The following is a 17692-nucleotide window of genomic DNA, read 5'->3' as shown; positions in this document are numbered from 1 at the left end:
CTTGCACAGGTTGGGTTGCCGAAGCACAAGGGCGAGTCGCGCAAGACATGGTGCCACTATATACCCGAGAGCTGCCAAACCGTGAGCTCCGGGGCCAACCTTAAAAGTCACTGAAAACGGCCATATTCCCAGGTGTTTAGGCTCTTGCGGCATCATTAGACTTCGAGCAAACATGGTTGATGTGACGACACGAGTTCCTGTGTATCAGTGGCCGGCGCGCTATGGATAGTGTTTGAGTGCTTTTAATTGTCAATTCAGCTAAGGGGTATTTCTGGGGCAATTGCATAGCACCAATCGCATGATGTAGACATTTCATATGAAGAGCAATAGATCGCTGTATTCAATTCCGTTATCTGAAGCTTTTCCTCTCCTCTTCTTTTGCGACATTATCCACGGGTTCCTAAAAGGTACAAGCAGATAGAGCACGTCAAACTGTTGCAATGGCGAGTATACAAGGCAAGGTGATCTATGACGCATAGAGTAAGCAGTGCACGCACTTGCTAAGAAAAGGTTGCCATTAAGCTGCAATAGTGATGGCTCTATGAGCACCGGTAAATCAGGGAAAACCAGGAGATATCGTACCAAAAGGTACTGCATAGAGGACCATACTGGCATGTTGTCCACATAGCAGTGGAAAATGACGTCGGAAAATATAACCCCAGATACTGCCTCAGGCAACAAGGCACCACACATCAAACCTCGGTCATAACCTCGCCTCGCTAACTACAGAGCAGATTTAGTAGAATTGCATTCTACGTCACTACTCCATATCGTAGAGGAAGAGCAGAGTCAATACAAAAATATTCAGAGCATTTGCTGTAGTTGTACTCTGTAGCTGACGGCAATTCCGGCATTTTCCGACCGCCGGCGAAAATTCTTCCACCTTCTCCGCAACGCGCTTCAACTTCTCTCCTTTCCCCTAAAAAAGCCCTACGCTCCCGCCCTACCCCTAAGCCCTCATTTCTGCTCTTGGAAGTCAAGATCCCAACTCTTTCCATCTTGACTCGCCTACAATGGTGAACACTCGAGGTGCAAGGCCGTCTATTGATGGCCAAGACCCTTCCGATGTGCCTCCATCGCCTTCTGCCCCCGTTGATGACAAATGTGAGTCGTGTCCTGTCGCTGCCCCTAGCTACACCCAGATCTACTTCGACCCGGAGAACCAAACTAGATAGAGGATATCAATCATCTGTGTCGAGTCTGATATAGTTACTGACGTTTTCTACGCACCTTTCTACGTGTATAGCCGACGTGAAACAACCCCACCCCCTCGAAAACGATGAACACGGATCAATCTCCCCTCGCGCGTCGAAGAAGCGCAAGATCGAACCTGAAGATGATGATACGCCATTCTCAACGCAACCAACTCGATTGCCACACGACACAGCAGGGAATCAAATTGAGGAGGAGTTAGCCTCGGCGTTGGGCGCGGGCATGGTCGACCCGAATGAACGTCCGGCCGAGAATGGCCCCAGCCAGAGTGAGAACTCTGCAGAGAGCGCCACGGCCCCTGGTACGGGCACTGACATTGATACGGATATGGCTACAGTGATTTCAAGCATCATGAATCATGCCGAACGGGTCGAAGAACAGTGTGCAATGGGAGAGCAGCAGCTGAGCGAGGACACGTCGAATCAGGAGGCTCCCAAGGGCGTGGTGTTTGTCAAGGCGAACTCTCACCTTAAGATCCAGAGTCTCCCTATCCTGGACAACTTGGTATGGCTATGTGATCTGAAATCTATTCCCATCACCGAATGCTTACGCGACTCTATTTCAGTCCACGCAAATCCTATCTCTGCTTGCCAAGTCTTCCTATCAAGACATTACCTCCCTCGTTTCCGAACCCGAATCCGAGAATGGACAAGCCTATGCGACCATGCGTTCCCTGTTTGACCACACAAAGAAGGTTTACTCGACCAAGAAGTCCTTCCTTTCGCCTATCGACCTTGAGCTCACAGAGCCCGCCCAAGTTGATGTCATTCGAAAAGCGAACTTGGCCTCGTTCGTGTCAAGCATCTTCGGCACCCAGGAGATTGGCTTTTCCGAGCTGAATGAAAACTTCATCGAAGTTTTTGTTCCGGAAGGTGGCCGCCTGCTTAAGGTCCAAGGCGCGTTGTTCCTTGAACTCAAGACCCAGGCATTCATTGCCTCGATGAACAGTAATGAAAGAACTCGAACTGAGATCCTATTTGATTTGTTTCCCGAAGACCTTGAGCAGCGTTTGATGCAGAGACACACTGCGAGTCGCACATTGGCTCCAAGCGAAGCGGACTTTGCGAAGCGGGCAGCATCTCGTCGTGATATCCTTCTTGCTGATATTAACAATGAAGAAGCGCTCAAAGCTTTACCGGACAAGTATCACTGGGAGGATTTCCTACGGGACTTGAGCTCTTATGTTACCAAGAACTTTGATTCCATAAGCCACCAGCAGGTTTGTACTAACTTCGTCGCCGTGGCTGTTTAGATGGTTCGTTCTAATTCTCAGACACAGACTAAGAAAGCAACCAAGGGGCGACAACCGTCCCAGTCGAGTGGAGACGCACAAGAGAACCAGGGTGCTCCTCTTCAGAGCCAGTTTTCTGTTGCTCCACAGCCGCCAGACGTCCCTGTCGACAAGAACATGCATGGTGACCTTGTTGCTCGTGCCGCTCGTGCGGCCCAAATCGCTTTGCAAGGTCATGGACTGAGACGCTCCCAACAACAGTCCCAGCAGCAACAACAGCCACAGCCACAGCCACAAGCGCAACCGCAAGCACCACCACAGCCACAACCACCACAGCCGGGCCAACAACCCCAGCCATATCACCCGCCACAGCAGAGCCAGCCTCAGCAGCAACCTCCTCCTAATTATTCTATGCCGCCGCCTCAGCACACCTATTCACAAAGTCCAGCTCCACAGGGATACCAGCCACAGCAGCAGCAGCAGCAGCAGCAGCAGCAACAGCAGCAACAGCATCAGCAAGCTCCAGGACAACTGACCTTCCAGCAAAGCCCTCTTCAAGCCAACTTCCAGCACTACAACCACAGTGCGCCCATTCCCGGCCGGCCAACCCCTGGCCCTGGCGCGCCTGCTAACCATGGCTACATGCCTGGCATCCCTCACTACTCTCAATCCCAACCTACGCAAGTACTGTATGAACGTGCTCGCATGGCCGCATCGGCAAAGTCATCACCAAGCAGCCGCAAGTCGGGCTTGCCAAGCCAGCGGCGGCCATGGACGACTGAGGAGGAGAATGCCCTGATGGCCGGTCTGGACCGGGTAAAGGGACCACACTGGAGCCAGATCCTTGCCATGTTCGGTCCCGGGGGTACTATCAGCGAAGCGCTGAAAGACCGCAACCAGGTCCAACTCAAGGACAAAGCCCGTAACCTCAAGCTATTTTTCCTGAAGAGCGGCATCGAGGTCCCGTACTACCTCAAGTTCGTCACAGGTGAGCTCAAGACTCGCGCACCCGCCCAAGCGGCCAAGCGCGAAGCACGGGAGCGACAAAAGAAGCAGGGCGAAGAGGACAAAGCGCACGTCGAAGGAATCAAGGGAATGATGGCCCTCGCGGGTGCACACCCCCAGCCTGTTGCCATGAACCATGGCCACGAAGCGACGATGTCTGCGTCTCCTCTTCCTCCAAGCCACCACGACAACCAGTTTGACCAGACCGCCGAACAGAATCTCATGCAGACTCTGGGTCAAGAGGTGCATGGAGAATCGTTTGGGCAACCTCAACACCATCAACATCAGGATCAACTTAACTCGGGCATGCATATGGGACAGTAGGGCGTAGGTTAATTGGGTATATGTTTAGGGGTTTCGCGCGTTTATTAGCTTGAATTTGTTCAGGGGCGTTGGTTTCTTCTTATTTTACTGTTGTAAAATTATCTATATTACCAGAATGATCAGAATGGCATGTAATTACCTATAATTACAGCGAGTTGATTCACGAGTGAATATGTACGAAGTAGTCCCTGTACTCCGTACTATGTAGACTTCTGATCGAGTCGGTCCGAAAGCAGCAATTCTCCGCTCTCTGGGTATCACGCCCGACTCTATCTTACATACTCCCCGTCAACCACAACACAAACACCATACAAACAACGCCTATCTGCCCAAAAAAACACAACAGAGATACTCCTTGTCCCCCCATCCCCGCCGTGTTACCACACTATTGCATTTTTCACCACACCTAACTGGCCACTCACACACCATGGCCGACCAACAACAACCTCCCGTGCAGCCGCAGGCGTCATCCTCGCAGTCGCCATCGCAAACAACCGGATCGCAAGACCAGCAACAAGCACAAGCACAGGGACAAGCACAGGCGCAGACAGAAACAGCAGTGAAGCAGGAGCCTGACGCGAACAACCCAGAACTGGACGTGCCGATCGAGCAGGAAGATATCGATATGAATAACGGCGAGAATACGGCTGGTGCTGGTGCGAATGGGGAAGGACTGGGGAATCCGTTGCAGGAGGCTGTTCCTACGTCGGTCGATGCGCTTGCTGCGGCTGCAGCGCCGTCGAAGAAAGAGACTAGTCTAAGGGAGTTTTTGGGGAAGATGGATGAGTATGCGCCTATTGTACGTTCCCCTTCCCTTCTCACCCTTTATTGTGATAGTGATAGCTCATGATGAAAGATCCCCGACGCCGTAACAGCCCACTACCTTACCCTCGCCGGCCTCCCACCCCCGGGCCACGGATCCAACCAAACACCACCACACCTCGCGCGCCTCCTCTCCCTCGCCGCCCAGAAATTCATCGCCGACATCGCCGCAGACTCCTACCAATACGCCCGCATTCGCGCCTCCAACAGCTCCTCCGCGAGCAACCCCATGGGCAGTCTCAACGCAGCCTCGGGCTTGGTCCCTGGGGCTGCGGGAGCCGGTGCTGCGGGCGGCGGTGCTGGTGTGTCGGCGGAGTCGGGGAAGGGGAAGGCTGGGACGCATTTGGGGATTCAGAGGCCTGGTTTTGGGGGTGGTGGGAGTGGGGGGTCTGGGCAGGGACGGACGGTGCTTACGATGGAGGATTTGGGGATGGCGGTTGGGGAGTATGGGGTTAGTGTTAAGAGGGGGGAGTTTTATCGGTAGTTTGTTGTGAGCTTGCGACTAGGCGAGCGGTTGTGTCTGTTTTTCTTTTGCTTTGTGCTTGGGGGTTTCTTTGGCGTACATACGGTTAAGGACAAAAGATACCTGCATCAAATACTGCAATAATGGTGGCGTTTAGGAAGTTAAATAAAGTAGGCCCAGAATGCAATACAAGTGAAAATCCCATAAAACTCCCATAATTTTACATAGACACATGAAATAGATATACATTCGTGTCAACGCCAGAAACAGAATGCATTCACAACCTTCAAACGAACATAACCCTCCACCTAAACCAACCAAACTCGACCCGTCTATTTGTTCTTCGACAGCTTATACGTAAACCTCTTCCGCGTCCTATAACTCATTAGCCTCGTCTTTCCCAACTCCATATCCAATCCAATCCAATCCAGGGAAGGCAAACATACGGAACATACTCCCCCAACTTCCTCCCAACCATCTCCTCACTAATCACGACCTCATGGTACGTCTTCCCATTATGCACGGCGAATCTCAAGCCCACGAAATTCGGGAGGATGGTTGCGGCGCGCTTTTGCGTCTTGATCGGGGGGTGGTTTGGTGGTGGGGGAACTTGGCGGGGGAGGGGGAGGCTATTATTTTTCAATTAGTATTTGGGATGTTCCGGTTGATTGGTGAACTCAGGTTCGGGTTTGATTTGGGGGATTGGAACGGGGTGCATGTGCAGGTGTGGAAATGGACATACGGGACGATGTTCGGGCCTGTGAGTTGGATTAGCACTGTGCTCCGACGTCAATTATTGTAGTAAGGGGGCCTACCCTTCCAGACAGACCGCGCAAAGAGAGCGCGAGTAGGAAACATTTTGGCAATGAGGCACCGTCTGTATGCTTCGAGGTTGTCTGCGGAGTGTTTGCGATATCGATCTTTTGTTCAAATTGTTCCGGATTATGTAAGCATTCATAGTTGTGTGCACAACAAAGCAGAGCAGAGCATAACGGTTACTAAAAGTTTTTCGAAACTAATATAATAAAAGAATGTATTGCGCTCCAATGCTTTTTATATAAGAACATCGAACCGTAGATAGCTATCGTAAATCGTGTACAAGCCGCCAGCGACTATTCACCCGGAGATCCAAACCCAACTGTGAAAAGAAGATGAAAGTACTCATTCAACAATTCCATTGAGAACCTTGATCAAGTTCCGCACACCCCGAAGAGAATTCTCGTCATGTCCTTGGCCTGGAGTCCACTGGGCGTGGGCAAAGTCGATCAAACGAAGGTCATGGACCTTCGGTGCATCCTCCTCGTCATCGTCCTCATCACCGAGATTTGCGACGGTGCTGGGATCGATGGGGATGTTAATGGCCTGCTGGGGAATCCCGGCTTGCCCCAGATTGTTCACATCAACCAGTTGCAGGGAACCGTCCTGCTGGAGTTCTTCTAAGCTCACTTCTTCGTCTTCATCTTCTTCGTCATCCTGCGTTGGCGGCTTGTCCAAGGCCTTCTTTTCCTCCTCAAGCGCGTGCTCCAACGCTTCTGGGTCACCTTCGTAGACTATCAGGACACTAGCAGAGTACATCCTGCTCTCCTCCATCTCAAGCGTCTTCTGCACACGCTTGAGCTCCTCGATGACCCGTCTCGCGACGAGCTTCGAGCGGTCCACGCCGCCCAGCTTCGCACCAGTGAAGAAGGCCTCAAAGCCTTCCTTGACATTACCCTCATTAAACGACCGTCCGTACCACTTATCGTAGCGCTTGAAGCCGTCCTTCTCAATCACCTCGCCCTTCTCCCCTTCCTTTCCTTCATGCTTCGCATCGTACGGATCGGTGAGAGCACCCTCATCGCTCTCCCCATCCTCACCGGTAAATACCTTCATGCCGCAGATCCGGAAACCAAGACTCGAGCTGGTAGTTTCCTGCGAAACAGCGTCCAGCTTCGCGCGCTTCTCCGGCCGGGCATCATCTGCCCAGAGCCGCGCTCCCAGCTTGACATCCAGAACATTCGGCCTCTTGAACCCAGCGGCTACATTCTCCAGCACAATCGACAGTTCAGTCTCGATTTTTCGCCCGTAGGGAGAGGTTGCTTTTTCTGTAGGTGTGCCTGTCGAGTCGGACTGCAGGGTGTCGGCGGCGGCGGGGACTGCGAGGGACGGTTGTTGTTGCTGTTGTTGGTCGTCTGCAGACGAGAGAGTACCGATGTAGGTAGGGATGAGTTCCCGGAATAGAGGATGGAGGGCGCAGGATTCGTAAAATTCGACTTCTGCGGAGGTGCAAGGCTTTGCGATTAGGGAACCGGAGAGGGTGCAGCGGACGCCGTCACTGCGATGGTGTTAGGATGCGAAATATTCTTAAGCCCATGATCTCTCATCTAATCTATGAGAAATGATAGATGCTCAACTTACTGTCCAGCAGCGGCGTGGTCAAAAGCGACAAAGTTGTCGTGCTCGAGAGTTTCCGATTTCGACGGCGATGGCATTTTGACTGCTTTTCTTTGCTTTTTCTTTCGCGCGGGGATTTTGAATTGTTTAAAAGATAAAAAGAAGTCGAAAAGATAAGCCGAATAAATAAACAAGAAAATCTCACAGATTTAGCTGAGCCGCTGGGATAGTATTACAGCAGTTGAGAAGAAAAAGGAATGATGGACAGAAAATACTATGTAGAGGAAATGACTGGTGGAAGTGAGGTTGTTTGCTTGTTGGTTTTAGCGGGGATGAGATAGAAGCATACAGGCAAACTTGGTCAATGCATTATTATCGTGCTAATTAAGATTGAAAGTTAGGCCTATTAGGATAGCAAGAGCATCGGAGAATATAAATAACACCAGGTTTGAAGTGCTTACAACGGTTTTGACAGTATTCTCGCTACGGAGTCCGAAGTATATGTTTCCTATTATGGCCACTAACCTGGCGATAGAGTATGACCGACCTGATGTATCTGTTTTCTATTGCGTTTTCCTTTCTTTTTCATATGGACCATGTTAAACAAAGAAATACAGGCAAGCAGCAAACAGAGTACTTCTGTACGGAGTAGATGGAAACATACAGACCTGGACCATTCACCAGACACCTTTCTCCTCTACCACTCCCCTCTACTTTACCTGCTCAATTGGCTATTCTTCTTATTGTTCTTAGTGAATATCTGGTATACAGAGTAGATTGGCTATTCTTTTATTGAATATTTGCTATTTTGCTCAGTCTACTCCTTCCTCTTTAATTCTCTCTACAAACTACCCCGGAACCAAGACCAACACCAAAGCGAACATGGAGACCCCAGACGACTCCCAAGTCCAATCCCAGGATTTACCCATCCGTACCGTCACCAACGACAACCCACAGCCTGAATCTCCCAAAGAAGACGCTGCCGACGCTCCCCAGCAGCCCCGAGTTGACGACCCAGACGAGGGAGAAAACGGAGAGAATATTAACACGGTCGACTGGGTTGATCCCACGCAACAGGAGAAGAAGAAAAAGAAGAGGAGCAAGAAGTCCAAGAGCAAGCGTGGAAAGGTACTCCTCTCCCTGGCTCACTATGTTTGGTTAAGTTGCTGACAGGCTAGACCAAACCTACTGGTTTCGAGGAATACTACGTCGATGCACCTATTACCCCCGAGCAGTACAGTCATGAGCGGGAGATCTATGATGAGACCAGGCCTATCATTCAGTGAGTCATGAATTCCTTGCCCTTTGCAGTGGGCTAATACTTGCTAGCCGTATGGAAGATGCTATCCTGCGCTTCCAGAAGAACCGTCGTATCGAACCGGACCGTCGAGAGATATTCACCAAGTACCTGGCGTACGGAGGCGTTGACGTCGGCCCTAAGATGTTTGGCGGCGTGGATGACCACGATCTCAAGGAAATGGACAACGAGGAGATCCTCCTGACCAGAGGCCAGGCGAGCATTGCGCAGGAGCGAGCTGATCTGGAGATTGACTTTGATGTCGTGGTCAAGGGCTATTTGTGAGTATCACCAGGCTTGTATCAAATACGTTGAAAAGACTAACCCAGCAGAACCTCGTACTTTCCATACTACTTCAACCCCGAATCCGAAGACATGATCAAGATGGCCACCGTCACGATCCGCAACTTTCTCTCGTACCTCATGTACCACGATGTCTGCCCAGAACACAACGCGAATATCGACGAAGCTCGCAAGTCCTGCGACATTGCAGGCAAGGAACTCTGGCGCAACCAGAAATTCACCGTGAAATCCCCCGGCGACTTCAACAAGGCAAGCTCGACCCTTTTCGGTGGCTTCTTTTTCGATACCTACGTCGAAGACGACCAGTGGTCGAACCCCAAAGATGATACGGTGCGCATGACTAACGACATCGCCCGTAAGGTGGTCAAATTTGCCCTAACCGGCGCCGGAAACGACGAACAGGCCCACCGCTTCCAGCGACTTGCCAACGAGAATAGTCTGCGCGCGATGCGGATCGAAGATATTGATGGGTTCGAAGTGATGGCCGTGATAATGCCTGACGGTGACACTCGGGAATTCTACGAGTACCACGCTTCTGATCTGCATCCTGTTGGACGATTGCTGGGTAAGGCGTATCGGGACCCCGGTAAGCCTGTGTACGACCTTAGTCCTGAAGAACGGAAGGAATGGGAGTCGGGAAATCAGCCCGCGGATGAGTTTGAGTTCTTTCTTGAGGAGGATTTGCTGAAAGAATGTTATCCGGGGATGAAGGTGATCACGTCGGTGTTTGAGCTCAACTGCGGATTGCATTTCTTTGATGAAATCTTCACGGCGTATAGCTCGGTTTACACGGTACTGGCGAATGATCTCATGTTTGGATGGAAGAAGCCAAAGGATTTGGTGAATGGAGAGGATGATGATGACGAGGATAAAGATGGCAAGGGTGAATCTGAAGCAAAGAATGAGAACGAGAAACAGGAAGCGGAAGATTGCATCTGAGCAGCCAACGAGAGATAGCATGATATCACATAATGCATTCAATATAATTGTGGCCGTAGATGATACCTATGTACATATTTACGGCTTCAGAAGAGGCTTGCCGGTAGTCTTGCGACCCTCCAGATCGATATGAGCCTGCGCAACCTGCTCCAACGGATACACATTGTGAACCTTGACCTTGAGCTGGCCCGACTTGAGCAGCGAGAACAGCTCATTGGTGTAGAACTCGTACTCCTCGCGAGTGTCAATGTACCCGAACAGCTGAGGACGCGCGACCTTGAGGTTCTTGGGCGAGAGTTTCCTACATCATTCGCATTAGCATCGTCAACCACCGCCCAGGAAAAAGAAAACTTACTGAATAGGCAAAGGTGGCACCGGCCCACTCGCATTCCCAAACCAAACAATCGTCCCCTTCCTCTTAATCACCTCCAACGCACCCTCCCACGTATCCTTGCCCACAGAATCATAAACAACATCCACGCCCTTACCCCCAGTAGCCTCCTTCACCTTGCTCACCCAGTCCTCGGCCCGGTAATCAATAACCACGTCCGCGCCCAACTGCTTTGCCAAAGCACACTTCGCCTCACCACCAGCGGTACCGATGACCTTCGCCCCAATGCTCTTCAGCACCTGCACCATCAGCGACCCCGCCCCGCCAGCAGCCGCATGCACAAGGACCGTCTCCCCCTTCTGCACGGGATACGTCTCTTTCACCAGCGTCAACACGGTCAATCCACTAAGGAAACCAGCCATAACATCCTCATCGCTAATCCCCTCGGGAACCTTAACCGTCTTCGCCGCAGGCACGGCAGTGTACTCCGCATACCCACCCGTCCCCAACCAAGCAACGCGATCACCGACCTGGAAGCCATGCGCGTTGTCACCAGAACCCAGAGCGGCAATAGTACCAACAGCCTCGCGACCCAGAATCTCCGGTTTCGGCGCCGGATAGAGACCAGTGCGGAAGTACGTATCGATGTAGTTGATTCCGGAGACGGAGTTCTGGACGAGGACTTGGTTTTCGGCGGGTGTGGGGACGGGATGGTCGGTTTTGTAGGAGAGGACTTCGGGGCCGCCGGTTTGGGTGATTTCGATTGCTTTCATGGTTGTGGGGGGTGACATTTTGGTGGTTGTGGTTGTGGTTTTTGGTCTGGTCTGGGGAGGGGTTGTTAGAGGGGTTGTATGTTGGAGGTGGAGGTGGGAGTGGAGGGATGCTAGGCGGGTTGTCGGTGTAGTGGACATGGACATGGGACGGAGGAGAGAGCGGGAAAGAGAGCGAAGAGACATACTTTGTTATATGTTAGAGATAGAGGGGGTGAGGATGTGGTTGAGAGATTATCCGGTGGGGAGAGATTGTTGTATCGTACTCCGCAATGTTAGTGATATCGACAGGACTCAGTGCAGTACTTATACAGTAGCGCAATTGAGCATTATTAATCCTGTTCTAGTGAGGGATCATTCCGTCCTTATAAATCCAATTCCTATTCCAATAATGCTATTCTGTATCTCTTTCTACTATCTCCGACGGATGACGCCATTTTTTGCGGGGATCCGTCGGATATCGAGACTTATTGATATCCGAAATTGAGGCCGACGGGATTGATAACAATTGATGGACTATGTACGGGGTGTGAGCCCTAATGTAGTTCTAATGCAGAGGAAGATAAGATGCTGCGGTAGGCTGCGTATTGACGACCTAGTGCTGTGTCTGCTGGGGTGTGCATGTATCTGTCGATCCGAAGTACGATGTGGTGTACCTGGGGGGGGGAGAGAGAGAGAGAGAGAGGGGAGAGAATAGCCAAGACGCTGCTATAGACCAATTGTTTGAGTACTGACAGGGTTGAACATATTGTCAAAGATACGGAGCAATTGAAAGAGCGGTGGTCTGTATGCGATGACTTGAGGTAACTAACTAGTTATATAACGAACTGACTAAGCATGTTTGGTACTTTGGATAGCTTGGACAGCATAGAAAAGTACGATTCATGCAGACCTCTTTCTTCTACTACAGAGTACTCGTATTCCCTGTAGGAGAGAGTCATGTGAGGTCACCTTCCTCTTCGGACCTCTAACCTCACCTCTGCTCTCAGCCTGTCTGGCTGCGACTGATCCGGCGTCCAACTCACCAACTCATCTAGAATTTCTCCTGCATACATAGTACTGTTGCCACCAGCATTGCTTTTCCGGAGCCCGTTCCGAGGGTAACACGATCATGTCTGTTCCTGCCATAAAGCCCTCCATTTCGATATCGACCAGCTTCCACCGCATAATACACCAATGGGGCTTTCTTCGAGGCTTCGTCTGAAACAGTCAGCCCAATAAACCACCGCGGAATCATCCGATAGTATGTTTGTCCATAATCATAACACCGCCAACTGTCCGTTGACACTCGCCTGCAGCGTGCTCGCTCCCATCTCCACACCGTGTTTAGTTGTCCCTCCGGCCATTGATTGATTTCCCGGTTCCAACTCGCATCACCTTTTTTCCTGCCACTCTCACTGGCCCTTGGCACTTGATAATCCGCTTGTGTTTCCACTTTGGCGACGGCTGCAAATTGTACGGCCAGGTCTGGCTTGCTCGGATCTGCGCGCTTTCCTTCGTCCTTTGGCAACCCGGCCCCGGGATTTTCTTCCTGCATCCCTCTGCAGTTCACTGACTGTCTATGCTTACGACTGCTTTGCTTTTTTTACGTTTTAATTTTTATTTTTATTCCTCGCCCGATCCCTGCAGGGTCGATTTGTTGTCTGTTATCGCCCAATTCGACATGGATGGGTCCGGATGAAGCGTCTATTTCCGGAAAAGACGCTGCCCGATATGTTTTCTATAGTTATATATACCTTCGAAATGTCTCTTTTCTTACCACGGTGTCGATATCCTTTTACTGTCTCTCCATTCGTTGACTTTGGATTTCGACTCTTCCTTCACGCTCATTCCCTTTTGATCTTCATGCATAAGACCTGAACTTTGAATCTTTGTTGACCGCACCATGCCATTCCTCCGCCGGCACGCGCCTCGATGGCCGCCATCTCCCTTAGTGGAAGATGAATATGTTTCTTTGGCCCGCGAATTGCATGGCCTGTCTAACCTGGGGGAGAAGCCTGGACTTGAGGGCGTCTGTGTTAGAGGGACCATCAACCAGGAACCTATGATCTTGGACTTGGACCGTCGGTCCTCAAGTCCTCCGCCGCTTGTCCCTTGCACGGAAAACTGTTCGTCAGATGAGAGCAACGGTCCTCCTACGCCTCCTCCAATCCATGCCAATCGCAAGCCATTCTTCCCGGCCATCAAAAATCTTTCGTACGAAGCTTGGCCAATGTCTCCTCGGGCTGGTACGCCCCCGCCCCAATCCTTCAACTTTGGCGACCTGTCGAACATTGTTGCGGAACCCAAGCGAGGATTTACTCCTCGAAGCTCCAAACAGCTATTGCTTCCCGCTCAACAACGGCCTATCCCCACGCCTGATCACCGTCCGAACCCGGTTACAGCAAAGCCAAATGCAAGCCAGGCCTATCTGCCCCGAGAAAGCCAACCACGTCGAGAATCCTCCCCTGGAGCCCTGTCCTTTTCTCGAAAAATGGAAGAAAGGTTCAGACGCCACGAGCAGCGCCAGAGGGCCCCAATAGTCGAAGAGCAGAGTAGTTGTGAGAGTCTACGCAGCTCAGCTACTGACTCTGTTATTACCCCATTTCCAAGATCCATCAAGATGCCTGCAGCGACTGAGAGGTTCTTCATCACCCAATCTGCATCTGCTCCGCAGTCTCCGATCCGTGAACATCACCGCATGTCTCCAAGGTCGTCGAGAACCTTTGATCTTTGTACGCCTCCGTCACCACGCCGTATGTCGTCGAACGTGATACCGCCTTCACCAAAACGGACGGTATCCTTCCCGGACGAAGTACAATTGATCCACGCGGCCCCAGGTCGAAGAATTGAATTCTCACCTCGGGCGTCACCGCGGCCGTCGCCTCGAGCTTCGCCAGCACCAGCTCGTCGGAGCAGCTCTTCTCTGGAGTCGAAGCTTCCAGCAGTCTCTAAAACTTCCGATCTCCGTCTCTCGCCCTGTCCTCGATCGGTGCAGATGCCTGGCCACCAGGATTGGTCCACGATCAGAGGCTTCGATCACATGCATATCTGCCCATCATGCACGGAAAACATCTCCAACTCCAAATTCGGCGGCTTCGTCATCCCCAACGCCCCCAAGTCTCGCAACGACCTGATCAATTGCTCCCTCAGCGACCCCTGGGCCCGACTAGCCTGGTTCCAAACCATCAAAGAAGATCTCAACCACCTCGACATCCTCTACAAAATCACCCGCGGAACAAGCGTCTGCCCCGGCCGCGACAAAGCCACCGAATACTGGTACAAAGTCGTCGACCCAGAGACAAAAGCTCATCTCCCCGGCTTCAACGCCTGTCCCGCCTGCGTCCGAAACCTACGAATCCTAATGCCCACCCTCCGCTACGCCTTCAAGCGCAGCACCGTCAAGGACAAGCGCTCCTGCGACTTCGTCACCGACAGCCCCCGCTTCGTAAACTACATCGACCTGCTCGACCGCGCGGCCAACCGCGCGGAGCGAGAAATCCCACCCCGTGCTAAAATCCCCGAATTCATCGCCTACGCACGACGCAAGACTTCCCTCCCGGAATGCCGTCGCGATCGACCAAAGTACAAAACCTGGCACTACATCCCCCAATTACCCGAATTCACCGTCTGCGAGGACTGCTACGAAGACGTCGTCTGGCCGTTCGCTCAAGACGACGAACCCATCGCCAACAAGTTCACGAGTACTCCGCGCCTCCTCCCGGGTACTGACAAAGCTTCTCGCTGCCGCGAGGCAACATGCCAATTATACTCTCCGCGCATGCGCGCGAAATTCAAGGATTCCGTGCAGAGGAATGATTTTGGTTTTCTGAAGGCTGCTGTGTTGAAGCGGTTTGGCGCGGAGCAGGTGTATCAGGCGCGGCGGTCGAAGTTGCTGGGGCAGTGGGATCGCGGGTATGATGTTGATTTGGAGCTGAGGAAGAATAAGGTGCCGTGGAGGAATGGGTGGGAGTGATTTATTATGTTTTAATTGTTCGGCTGGTCCGATGTGTATAACAGTGACTATTGTGACTTATTTATTGTATTTGGTAATGTTAAATAGGCTTGACTCGAGAACATAACATAAATGCTATTTATCGAACTATCAAAGCCATCTATATACAAAACCAAGCAACCCAAACCCACGCCATCAACACCAATGCACCAAACCAATCCCAAATTCCAAAACCCAAAAAAAAAAAAAAAAAAAAAAAAAAAAAAAAAAAAAAAACTACCCAACCAACCCCACAACCTCCCCAGGCCACCTCCTCCCCCAAACCGCCGCTCTAGGCGGCACGCGACCCCCCATCGGTGCCAGAACCCTCATCTTCCCCTTCTCGACGTCAACATCTGCAACGTACAAGAAGCCCATGATACTTGCGTCGCGGACTTCGGAGGGGGAGGCTGTCGGCGGGGCGTGGGTGATTGCGAGGAGGGAGTTTGCCATTGTTGTTGGGAAGGGTGGAGGGAGTTTTTTGAGGGGGGTTTCGTTGTCGTTGGTGGGGGAGGGGGTTGTAGATGTGGTGGTGGTGGTGGTGGTGGTGGTGGTGGTGGTCGTTGCTGAGTCGTAGGGTGTTGGGGCTGGTGCTGGGGTTGGTGTTGTGCCCGGGAGGACTGGTGTGGAGGTGCTTTCTTCTTGAGGCTGGGGTTGGGTTTCGGGATAGTCATTCACGCCACCACCTGGCAAGAACGACTCCAACTGCGAGGGATCATAATCATCCTCATCCTCATCTTCCGCCCCCGCGACGTTATAAACAGCCATAGAATTAAAATCCAACTGCTGCGCATGCGGGGAAAGCGTGATATTCGTCGTTGAAGACGCAGACGACAGCGACAGCGCTGCAGAAGCAGTCGAGGGAATGGGGTTTCCGAAGAAATACGACCGGATGGCTGATTCGCGGACGCCTTTCATGAACGCTGCGTCGACCGCGACGCAGCCGCCTGATTTGGGGAGTTTGATGACGGAGATGCGTTCGTCGGAGGCGGCTGCTGAGGCGGAGGAGGTGGGTTTGTTGTCGTAGGATTTGAGCATGGAGCTGTAGAGGCGTTCGGAACCGAGGACGAGGATTGTAGTTACTGCGTCGTTAGCATCTCTATCACGGGTAAAGAAGGTGAAGGGGGAACATACTGGAAAACTCCGTGACAATATGGTTAATCACCTCCAAACTCCCCGGTTTCCCATGCCCCAGAACCCCAGGCGTATCAACAATAATCCCCGTCTCACGCGCATCCTCATCCTCCGCCATCCTCCCCGTAACCGACAATGCCAATCTCGACAAAACAGGCCGATACAGCGCACCCTCATTCTCCAACGGATTCTGCGACGGATAGAAATACACCAGCGGCAACTTAACCGGCACCGGACTCGGGCCAGACATCGGACTATTCCCCCAACCCTCCTCAACATCAATCATCGTCCGGAACGCAGTCGCCGTCAATGTTCCAGGAACACTCAGCATACCCTCCGTCGGGTCCAGATTCACCACGATTGGCTGGCGCTCCATCTTCGTTGCATACGCAGTCAGAATCTTCGCGACACTCGTCTTGCCCGCGTTCTCGGGACCAACAATCAAAACCCGCGGACCATCTTTCCCTGTAGCCTTGGCTTCCTGTCGTAGTGTCTCCAGCGCAAAGTGTACATTCGCGTATTCCACCATCGGCGTCTCCTCTGCTACATATTCGCTTTGGCACCCGCCTGCGCCGTACCCGCGCGTCGGGCCACCGAGGCCAGGGACACCGGTGCTGGTACCCGTGGCAGTGGCAGTGGCTCCTCCATTCGCAAGACCATCGATCGTGTCTCCGGCGCTGATTTCCAAGGTGCAGCTGTGCCAGGTGTAAATTGCGGCTTTTGTGCCGGAGAAGGTGTAGGTCTGGGAGGCGGCGAGTTCGGTGCCGAAGAGTTCTGCGGTGCCGGCTAGGAGCTGCACAAATCCTGTCAGTATTTATGTATTTATTAAATGTAAGCTGTAGAGAATGGAGGTGTACCTTGACTCTCACTGTCGTCCCATGGGCCACTTCAAACCTCCATTCGGATCCTCTGGCCAGACTGACTTGGGTTGGCGGTGCGGGGGTGAACTCCGTTTCCACGGTGGATTGGGCGAGGTCGAGACCTGGGAGAGACATGGTGTCTCTTTTAGAGGGGTCTAGCTATCGCTTATCTGCTGAGTAGAAATGAATGCGTGTGGAAGAAAAGTGAAGGTGATAGCTAGCTAGCGGAGAAGCTGTTTTGCTTTGTTTGCAGTAATTCCGAATCGGGTAATTTGCGACTAGCCCAGAACATCTACGATTACGATATCTTCAGTCGAACACTCCCAACAACGCCATCTTCCATAAGATGAATCTACTGAACAAGATGCTCCTAAGTTGATATTTATAGATCATAATCGATTGAACCTACTTAACGCATTATCAAACACCTGCCCACAGCTCCAACCCCTTCCCAGGCAAGAGACACAGGGTTATAAATCAAATACCAGGTATCCAGAAATAAGAACAAGAAAAGGAAAAAGAGAAAAAGGAAAAGCCCATGAACAAAGGAACGTAGAAACAAACGCTTCGCTTCCGATCTCCAGGATCCCGCCAATTGCTATATCTGCCATACTGTAGCAACAGAGTGAACATTAGAAAGGGGTGTAAGGTGTCA

General features: G+C 51.8%; 8 protein-coding genes across 8 annotated transcripts; 4 read left to right on the top strand and 4 right to left on the bottom strand.

Moving 5' to 3' along the window:
• Positions 1-1013: 1013 nt before the first annotated feature.
• ASPGLDRAFT_39866 (putative MYB DNA binding protein (Tbf1)) lies at positions 1014-3772 on the top strand (the record flags this gene model as incomplete). The annotated part of the gene is made up of 4 exons (XM_022545138.1): positions 1014-1104; positions 1247-1716; positions 1778-2431; positions 2492-3772. The coding sequence occupies 4 exons, from the start codon at positions 1014-1016 to the stop codon at positions 3770-3772; spliced, it is 2496 nt and encodes an 831-aa protein (XP_022396254.1).
• Positions 3773-4199: 427 nt separating this feature from the next.
• ASPGLDRAFT_70085 (putative TFIID and and SAGA complex TAF10 subunit) lies at positions 4200-5078 on the top strand (the record flags this gene model as incomplete). The annotated part of the gene is made up of 3 exons (XM_022549439.1): positions 4200-4235; positions 4338-4571; positions 4629-5078. The coding sequence occupies 3 exons, from the start codon at positions 4200-4202 to the stop codon at positions 5076-5078; spliced, it is 720 nt and encodes a 239-aa protein (XP_022396253.1).
• A 311-nt stretch (positions 5079-5389) lies between these two features.
• Positions 5390-5915, bottom strand: ASPGLDRAFT_136734 (mitochondrial 37S ribosomal protein uS19m; the record flags this gene model as incomplete). The annotated part of the gene is made up of 4 exons (XM_022541475.1): positions 5390-5447; positions 5504-5686; positions 5800-5815; positions 5873-5915. The coding sequence occupies 4 exons, from the start codon at positions 5913-5915 to the stop codon at positions 5390-5392; spliced, it is 300 nt and encodes a 99-aa protein (XP_022396252.1).
• Positions 5916-6033: 118 nt separating this feature from the next.
• Positions 6034-7774, bottom strand: ASPGLDRAFT_180835 (inositol polyphosphate multikinase). Its single transcript, XM_022542978.1, has 2 exons — positions 7455-7774; positions 6034-7371 (listed from the first exon to the last, which is right to left on the bottom strand). Exons 1-2 carry the CDS (start codon positions 7526-7528, stop codon positions 6219-6221), a joined length of 1227 nt encoding a protein of 408 aa, XP_022396251.1. The 5' UTR covers positions 7529-7774; the 3' UTR covers positions 6034-6218.
• A 538-nt stretch (positions 7775-8312) lies between these two features.
• Positions 8313-10021, top strand: ASPGLDRAFT_61778 (uncharacterized protein; the record flags this gene model as incomplete). The annotated part of the gene is made up of 4 exons (XM_022548485.1): positions 8313-8558; positions 8609-8712; positions 8760-9008; positions 9060-10021. 4 exons carry the CDS (start codon positions 8313-8315, stop codon positions 9967-9969), a joined length of 1509 nt encoding a protein of 502 aa, XP_022396250.1. The 3' UTR covers positions 9970-10021.
• ASPGLDRAFT_52599 (quinone oxidoreductase family protein) lies at positions 10007-11360 on the bottom strand. Its single transcript, XM_022547797.1, has 2 exons — positions 10325-11360; positions 10007-10270 (listed from the first exon to the last, which is right to left on the bottom strand). Exons 1-2 carry the CDS (start codon positions 11254-11256, stop codon positions 10048-10050), a joined length of 1155 nt encoding a protein of 384 aa, XP_022396249.1. The 5' UTR covers positions 11257-11360; the 3' UTR covers positions 10007-10047.
• A 1595-nt stretch (positions 11361-12955) lies between these two features.
• Positions 12956-15025, top strand: ASPGLDRAFT_136850 (uncharacterized protein; the record flags this gene model as incomplete). Its single annotated transcript, XM_022541479.1, has 1 exon — positions 12956-15025. The coding sequence occupies one exon, from the start codon at positions 12956-12958 to the stop codon at positions 15023-15025; it is 2070 nt and encodes a 689-aa protein (XP_022396248.1).
• Positions 15026-15254: 229 nt separating this feature from the next.
• On the bottom strand, positions 15255-17179 carry ASPGLDRAFT_180825 (cleavage polyadenylation factor subunit CLP1). Its single transcript, XM_022542977.1, has 3 exons — positions 17035-17179; positions 16178-16970; positions 15255-16125 (listed from the first exon to the last, which is right to left on the bottom strand). The coding sequence occupies exons 1-3, from the start codon at positions 17170-17172 to the stop codon at positions 15281-15283; spliced, it is 1776 nt and encodes a 591-aa protein (XP_022396247.1). The 5' UTR covers positions 17173-17179; the 3' UTR covers positions 15255-15280.
• Between the last annotated feature and the right edge of the window lie 513 nt (positions 17180-17692).

The sequence above is a fragment of the Aspergillus glaucus genome, assembly GCF_001890805.1.
Source record: "Aspergillus glaucus CBS 516.65 unplaced genomic scaffold ASPGLscaffold_30, whole genome shotgun sequence".
In the NCBI taxonomy this organism is placed as follows: Eukaryota; Fungi; Ascomycota; class Eurotiomycetes; order Eurotiales; family Aspergillaceae; genus Aspergillus; species Aspergillus glaucus.
Note: the sequence above shows the minus strand (reverse complement) of the source record. Positions and strands in the feature narration are given on the sequence as shown.